We start from the raw sequence: 8,974 nt of genomic DNA, 5'->3' as shown, positions 1-8,974 counted from the left end.
CCTGGCTCTATCAATCACCTTCAGAAAGTAGATTTAGCAATTTGTTAGATTCAGTGAGTCCAAGTATTCAACTTAATGGCAGGAGTCCTACTCAGGGAGGACTCTCCCTTATCAGTCATTCTTTGCCTGAAGTTTCTGCTTTGTCAAATCCTACAAGAAGCCACGAGGATAATGACCTCTTCCCTACTACATAGAAGCCCAAAACAAAGCTTTATTTTTGCTAATAATATTTCTTTTCTCTGCAAATCCAAATTGTTCCTAGAAGCTTTTGGTAATGAAATATTAAAAAGATGAAGAGTGCACAAGAAGCCTGTGGTAAGAAATTAAGCTCTAAGGGAGAGAACTTAGAAGCATGTGAAATAAAACCACAGCAGGATTATCGTAATTGTTCTCTTTGACAGACCTGCCCATATGTATGAATGTTCCTGAAAATGTGATAAGGGAATTTTATGATCTATTTCAGGTGTCTGTCCATTTTTTTCCCTTGGGAGTGGAGAGGATGCCTTAATAGCTCATAAGGGTAACATTCCCCTTCATAGCACCCTCCTTTTCTCGTGCCACGCACAGACCTCCTTGAGTCTAGTCTCCATTCTTGCTCACGTCTCCTAGTCAATCTAGGAATCCTGACTATGGACCATGATAATCTTGCCACTCAGCTGCATAGTAACTGAGTGACTTCAAGCACATAAGAAAGCATACAATATCTTATGAAAAGCATAACTGTTCCTCAAACCCAGCAACCATGTGGCTTGGGCACCTCTTACCACATTAGTGTTAGTGAGACACCACAAGTTAGTTCAGTTGAAATATCAAAAAAAAAAAAAAAAAAAAAAGGACACCTACTTTTTTGAAAGAGTCTTCTTCAACTCACCAATACTGGTGCTTTGGATGAGTGGCTCTCAAACTTCAATGTGCGTGAGTGTCACCCGGAGGGTCCTTTACCCGGAGCTTTGGATGCAGTAGATCTTGAGTGGGACCTGTGAATTTGCATTTCTAACAAGTGTCCAGATGATAGTGGTGCTGCTGGTCCAGAGAGTACACTTTGACAACTACCTTAAATAAAGTTCTATGGCGTTTTCTTTGCTTGTTTTTGTTTATTTCACTTCCCCAAAAGACTGTATTAATTATGGTGACTCTAGGTAATGGAGTAAGACAAACCTGAAGTCATTCCAAAACCCATAGCATATTTCATTTTCCAAAGAAGTGTGGACTATTTGCTGTTGGGAAATGACAGTTACCTGCTCAGAAGACAAGTATAATGATTAAGACAAAAATCATTCACATTAACTCTGTCTCCAATAAAAGAAAGTGAAATCAGTGTTATAGAGCTCAAAGTAGGTTAGACATTTCCTTATGAAGGGGATTCTGAAGTATATAAAGCTAGCTTTTACCCAAAACTGGTTATTCATGAGAAACTAGTTGGTTTTCACATATATTTTGTGATCAAAATAAAAACTTCGGTCATATTCATGTGTTTGTGTAGAATGCAACGGGGTAATCTGACACAGGGTGATGCAGTGAATAAAAACAGCACCTATTATGAAATTAACATCAAAGAGGTCCCATAAGATGAAATGGAGAGTTAGCCTCTGTATGGTCTGTGCCTGGGAAGGAAAGGGGATTTTCTGGAACTGGCATTTCTGAACACACAGAACAATGCCTTCGGATGGAATGCTCTCTATTTTGAAATAGTATTCCTATCACTTTGGTAGAAACCTTTCATTTCATTTTCGTCCTCTAACAAAGAAATGTGATGCTTGGAGAACTGTTTAAAAGGGCTGCAACTCTCTGCCCACGCTTCATCAGTCCCCTAACTACTTTCAAACTTTGAGTGGCATGACTCCCTACTTCCATAGGCTATCACCTTTTTTAAATATTTTTTTTTGTTCCGGTTTTGTTAGAAAAATTCTTGCTAGCAATTTGTTGCACAAATATGACTAAAGCAAGCACATTATAGAGAATAATGTTGAACTAAAGTGGATTTCATTAATATGTAATGGCACATTAGGTGCTTTGTAGAGCAAAAGGACTCTATGCTTGATTTTAATACAAATAATTCCAAAATATTAAAGCATGTGCTTTATAATTTTCAGTAAATTTCTCTCATTAAATGTTATCTTTCAAAAGATGGTGTGTCACTCCTCTGCTTAAAGTTGTTTAATCACTCTATACTCTAAATATATGCTTATGTTTAGAATATAAATATATATTAGAATGCTTCAACCTTGTGTATTTGTCAGGTTTTTGCAGAGAAAATGAACATATATTAAAATACATGGAAAGAGGTTTATCATAGCGAATGACCCATATGATTATGAAGATGGATAAATCCCAAGATCTGCAGTTGGCAAGTGTGAGACGCAGGAGAGCTCATGGCATAGTTTCAATCTGAGTCCAAAGATCTGAGAACCAGTGGAACCAACCATGTGGTTGTAGTCTGAATGCTGGCAGGCTTCAGACACAAGAAGAATTAATGTTTCAGTTTGAATCTGAAGGCAGGAAAAAAAAAAAAAACCCAATGTCCAACTACTAGAAAGGCAATGAGGCAGGAGGAGTTCCCTCTTACTCTCCAGGGGTCAGCCTTTGTGTTCTAGTCAGACCTTCAACTGATTGGATGAGGCTCACTCACATCAGGGAGGGCAATCTGCTCAGTACCCATTCAAATTTTAATCTCATTCAGAAACACTCACAGACACACTCAGAATAATGTTTGACCAAATGTTTGAGCACTCTGGACCAGTCACCTTGACACATAAAATTAATTGTCACTCCTGGTATGGAAGGCCTGTATTATCTAGCCAGAACAGATCGGGTTAATTGCAATTTCTCAGATAACTCTTCCTTTGGTCATTCATAGCTAGTTTTATTTCCTTAAAAACGTCTTGATGGTTCACATCCACATGTTTTCACAGATGTTTTTCCCTCTGCTGGAGTGTGATTACCCTTGTCTTTGTTTGAGTTCCCCAAGAAGCTGATCCTGAAACAAGGACTGAAGTAGAAGTATTTTGGGGTGGTGGGGGTGTGGCGGGAAGATGATCCCAGGAAACACCAGTAGGGAGGTGGGGAACTGAGACAAGCAAGAGCAGGAGGCAATGAAGTGAAGCTATAAGCCAGTTACCACGGGACAACTGGGGCTCAATCCCAGTAGGAGTGGGGATACTCAGGGAGATAGTACAGAACATGCTTTGAATTAGGCCACTTGGAAAGCAAGGGAGCTGGGGTTCTTATATGCAAATTGTCCATCATTTGAGAAAGGCTTAACCCTAAAGGGTGTTAATTCTCTGGTATTACTTGAATGGGATTCAGCAAGCAGAGAGAGCCCTCAGGCAAAGAGACCCAGGAGCTGGTGGCTCAAAGGCAGGCTGCCGTGCACTGAGTTGTCAAGGAACAAGGAGGTATAGGCAGTACATCCACATCTGGGCATCTACTGTAGCCTTTCTTTTTCGCTACATAACCTTAACTCACCATTTAAGACTCAGCTGAAGCCTAGCCTCTTCTGGAGTGCCTTCATAGAACTTCTCTGTGACTTAGCTGGCTCTTGTATATTTCCCAATACAACCTCTGTGTAAGTACATGAGATAATCTGTTACCTTCTTCTGTAGTTTTGCTTCTCTATATCATCCACTTTGTGAGTTCCTTGAGGGAAAAGATTGTTAACCTGTATCTTCATGATGGCTGCACAAGGTAGAGCTCAAGAGATGGTTATTTAACTAGCAAAAATAGTTATAAGAATGACATCACAAGGTAATCACTCAGTGGGTTCTTCTCGCCCACTGCTCAGATAAAACTAATTTAGTGAGACAGCAGTATTGCAGTAGAGAAAGAGTTTAATTAATGCAGGGCTAGCCAAGCAGAGGACAGAAGTTTATTACTCAAATCAGTCTCCCAAAAAGCTTGGAGGCTAGGAGTTTTATGGACAATTTAACAGTCAGGGGTCTAGGGAATGGGTGCTGCTGATTGGTTGGGAATGAAATCATAGGAGTGTGGAAAACTGTCCTCATGCACTGAGTCAGCCTCTGGATAGGGTCCTCAGGACCAGTTGAGTCACGAGTCAAAGGTCCCGGTGGAGTCAGTCAGTTGCCAGAATGCAAAAGTCTGAAAAACATCTCAAAAGGCCAACCTTAGGTTCTAGAATAGTGATGTCATCTATTAGAGCAATTGTAGAGGTTACATATCTTGGGACCTCTGGAACAATGGCTGGTTATTGTGTAACTCTGCCTACATCTTAGTAGAATTCAGGCATCTCTCATAATCGTGACCTTGGAGTCTTTCACTAGTTTTACAAAGGCAGCTTCAGTCCCCAAACAAGGAAGGGATAGTTTTGAGAAGGGTTATTACCATTCTTGCTTTTAGGTTAAACTACATACTAAATTCCTTCCAAAGTTAGCTTGGGCTATACCCAGAAATGAACAAGAACAGCTTGTGAGGGTAGAAGCAGGTCTGCTGTGTTAGATTTCTTTTATTGTCATACTTTTTCTATGTCAGATTTCTCTCATTGTCACAATTTTTGCAAAGGTGGTCTCAATAATAGCAATAATCAGTATTTATTGAATGCTCATTCTATGTAAGCACTTGAAATATAATCCTAACCCTAAGAAGTTGATAATTTTACTATCCCTATTTTCAGATGAAGAAACTGACATATAGGTTTTGTGTTATTTGGGGCCAAAAGATAACTTCCCCTTTGCCCTCTGAAAGTTCACTAAAAATAAGCTGACAAAAGGCAGGTTAATAGCAGAAAAGGCATACAAAATTATTTTAACATGCATAAGCATGGGGGAATCACATGAGAATGATTATCCACTAGCTAAATTGGGCAGAAGCTTATATATTCTTCTTCATAGGGGAGTGGATAGATGGGGAAAGTAGACAATTTTTTGAAGAGCAATAAATGATTATTAGGGAGAACGAATGGACCCAGGAGACAGAAATTAACTTTTAAATTATTCTCTTTGGAATTTGAATGAGCCCAAGGAGCAAGCATTATCTTGTAAAAAACATCTGTCCAGGTGTGGTTACATTCTCAGCTTTCTTTTCTGCAATAGATAATGAGATTTCAGGGAGAGGATGGAAGGCAATTGTGTTCCTTTTTTGGGGCTACTGTTTGTAGATAGATAAGGAAACTGTGGAGAAAATCTTCACCCTGTGCTTTGGGAGAGACAAGGGATTGAGAGATGGTAGTGAGGGGAAGGTCCCTTATATTTCAGGGTATTCTGGTGTTCTGCTTACCCAAGATTTGCATAGTTATATGTTTTTTGTCCTAGAAGTAAACTGACCCAGTCTGAGTCCAGACTCTGGCCATACACTTAACCACTGTATGACTAAATCAGTGCATGAGTGAAATGAATTAATGAATAATAACCCCAAGCCTGATCCTTCCACACACGGGAGTCATTCTGGGGATGACGTTATCGGGACAGTCTATACAGTTCAAATATTCGCTTCAATGTCATGTTCTACGTACAGGAAGACTTCCAAGTAGCTTAACTAGAAGCATCAATCCTTCCTCTGACACCTTTTTAGTAGCACTGACTACCATATGTTGGAATGTATTTGCATGTCTTAGTTTCTTTACTACTGATAAGATTATTAAAAGAAAAAAACTGCTTAAGTTTCTATTCATCTTGGTATTTTCTACAGCCCCAAACATAAAGCCTTATACACAATAAGCTAACCAATGAGTGTTTGCCAGGTGAATAATGGAAACTTAAGTGACAAGCAAAGGGATCTTTGACTCTTCCTTTATTTTTCCCCAGAAACTGTAGAGACTCTTTTTTATCTCTCTCTCTCAGATTCTGGAGAGTCTGTGGTAGTACAGATTTTAGATGGTTCTGTAAAATAAAATTATATTTAAAGATATTAAGTTCAGGGAGGAATCTACGAAGTGTACTTTGTAACATTTTGGTAATCATTTGGTTAGAAAGCTGTATTTCTAAGAAACTGGTATTCTTCCTTCCTAAACTGCATTCATAGAATGAGTTTTTAAAATTATGTAGAAAATCACCAGTTTCTAAAATATTTCCATAATAAAAAAAATTACTTCTTTAAAAGTTAACTATAGTTATCAAGAATTGCCTTTCTAAAACCTCAAATGAAAAGCATTTTCTCTTTCCACTGAATAAATCTCTAATCATCATTGATAATCAATTCTTAGAAGAGGGCCATACCGAGTAAATTTGGCTGGGATGACTAAATTACAAAGCATATATGTCGGAGGAAGTTGCAAATCTTCACTGACTTCCCATTATTTACAAAGGATGATATAGCTAATATGTATAAAACACATAGAAAATAATATAAATTTAATTCAGTGGATATTTCCTTATTGATTATGGTATATAAAATGAATGGCATTAAGTGCCAGGGAATATACAGGAGCACAAGACCTGGTCTCCATCTTTGCAAAATTTATGATCTGGAGATGGATATTTGAAAGAGAGATAAATTAACATGTAGACTGTGTGATTTTATTATAATAACAGATAATATTTAGCACTTAACAATGTTTCAGTAATTGTCCTAGTACTTTACATGGCATGATCTCATTTAATCCTTACGAAAGCTCTATGTAGTAGGCATTATTATTATTATCCCACTACATAGCTGATGAACCTGAAGCTCAGAAAGATTCAGGTAACTTCTGCAAGACCACATGCCCAGGGGATGGATGGGTGGAGAAGCCAGGATGCAAACCTAAGCCCGTGTGTAGTTAAAGTCCATACCAAGAAGGCAGTAAAAATAAGGTACATCAAAGAGCACATGATTCATTCAAACTTGGGGAAATCAGACGCTGTGGCACCTAAGCTTGCACTTGAAGGATGAAGGTGAATAGAGATGGAGAAGGACATTGCTAGCAGGACCAAGGCAGGTAGAGGAAGCTGAGGGAGACCTTGAGAGAACAGAGAAGAGTTAAGTGTTGCCATCCATGTAGGTGGTAGCATGCGTGTAACAGAGGAGGTGAAACTGAGAAAAGTGTTTGGAACCAGGTATCATTGGCCTTGAGCATTACCGGAAGAGTCTAGACTCTTCTCATTAGGCAGAGGGCAGTCACTGAACCGTTGAGAACCAGATCAGAGCTGTACTTTAAGATTGATTTGGCAGTCACGTGTAAAAGGAGTGAGATCCAGGAGAGGGAAAAAGAGAGGAGCAGTTAGGAAACTGCTAAAATAGCTAAGGCAAATGGCACTGGGAGTCTGAATTTGTACTGCAATAATGTGAGGAGAGAGGACCAAACATAGAAACAGGAGAAGATTTGGCGCTAGCTGATATTTTAGTCCATTTGGGCTGCTGTAACAAAATATCATAGACTCAGTGGCTTATAAACAACAGAAATTTATTTCTGACAGTTCTGGAGGCTGGAAGTCCAAGATCAAGGTGCTGGCAGATTCGGTGTCTGGTGAGGACCCTCTTCCTCGTAGAGAGGCATCTTCTCCCTGTGTCCGCACGTGGAGGGAGAGGTGAGAGGTCTCTCTTAGGTCTCTTTTATAAAGACACTAATCCCATCCACAAGGGTTCTTTCCTTATGATCTAATCACCTTCCAAAGGCCTCACCTTCTAATCACCATCACCTTGGAGGTTAAGATTAAGCATATGAATTATTGGGGGACACAGATATTCAGAACATGGCACTGGAGGTGGGGAGCATAAGGAGAGAGATGATAGTGTTTCAGAAGTTCAAAAGAGCAAGCATGTCATCTGTAGTGCAGAGGAATCACATGTCTTTTCCAGTTAAAAGGGGTTATATTGGGAGATAAGGGGAGCTAAATAGGAATGGTGCAACCGGTGGGACACTTGAAAGCACATGAGTGAAGGTTGGGATATCCAAATGCAGCAAAGCAGCACTTTTCATGGTGCGTTGCGGGGATTTGACACATGTCGGTCTGTGACCAAATAATGATGTCCATACTTCTCAGATACTTGAAGTGAGCATGCAGACCTTTAACAAAGGTAGAATATGTGGCATTTAAAGTCTGTGATTTTTAATTGTGAGCAATTGAAATGACTGAAGTGACTATATATAATTTGTATAAGTAAAACAAATGATTGCATATATAGCTTGTTATAAATATAACAATTTTAAAAAGGAAATGTAAACTCTAGGTTTTAAATTATGCATTAATGTGTATACTGTCTTCTTAACTCAGCATGATAATAATAAGACAAGAGAAATGCACGCTTTAACAGTCTCTTTTCTACTGATCTATTATCCTTTTCTTTGAAATTTTTAATTAATCCATCTAGAACATTCTTGTGTTTCCCACTTTCATATGAATATTTCTTTATTTTTTCCTATTTTTTAACAGATGATAATAATGAAGAAGAAGAGGATGTCGAAATGAAAGAAGATTCAGGTATTAAATTCATTATTTTATTATTAGGGGGTAAGTAGGGGTCATTTTGTTGTTTATGTACACTTCATATTTTTTCAAAGAAAGACAAAATAAGATTAATAAAATAGAAATATATGCTCAGTGTTATAAAATTAAAAAGTAGTTGTGCTAACACTTAAGGTTAATGGAGTTACTGTATTTAAGGAATAAATTTGACCTTGAGTTTCCTGACAGCCAAGGTAAAAATGGAACATGATGTTGTAGTTAATAGAGTTATATAACAAATTGCCCCCACAACTTAGAGTAAGCTGAAAACAACCTATGCTCATGAGCACAGCAGAGATAACTTAATCATTCTGTTCACAAGGTGTAGGGCTCAGCAGGAAGATTCAACAGCTGGGAGCTGGGACCATCTGAAGATTCACTCACTTGTGTGGCTAGTGATTGATCTCAACTGTCAGCTAAAATATTAGCTGGGACAACTTCCTAAAACACTTGTTCATGGCCACTTTATGTGGCCTGGGCTTCCTCAAAGCATGGCAGCCAGCTTCCAAAATGAGTTTCTCCTGGAAAAAGGGAGACACTGTATTCTCAGGCTTAGACATTCCATTGCATCACTCCATGTAATTCTAATTCTTTGGAAT

At 38.6% G+C, this 8,974-nt stretch overlaps 1 protein-coding gene across 2 annotated transcripts in view; it reads left to right on the top strand.

Annotated features, from left to right (window-relative positions):
• Positions 1–8,307: 8,307 nt before the first annotated feature.
• The window catches only part of MACROD2 (mono-ADP ribosylhydrolase 2), a 161,957-nt gene continuing 161,290 nt past the window's right edge, over positions 8,308–8,974 (top strand). For both annotated transcript variants that reach the window (XM_017895522.1, XM_017895521.1), the window contains exon 1: positions 8,308–8,351. In XM_017895522.1, coding sequence (XP_017751011.1) covers positions 8,336–8,351 — 16 coding nt within the window. In that variant the 5' untranslated portion in view covers positions 8,308–8,335. The remainder of the gene's footprint in view (positions 8,352–8,974) is intronic.

Source organism: Rhinopithecus bieti, unplaced genomic scaffold (assembly GCF_001698545.2).
Source record: "Rhinopithecus bieti isolate Rb0 unplaced genomic scaffold, ASM169854v2 scaffold_25396, whole genome shotgun sequence".
In the NCBI taxonomy this organism is placed as follows: Eukaryota; Metazoa; Chordata; class Mammalia; order Primates; family Cercopithecidae; genus Rhinopithecus; species Rhinopithecus bieti.
Note: the sequence above shows the minus strand (reverse complement) of the source record. Positions and strands in the feature narration are given on the sequence as shown.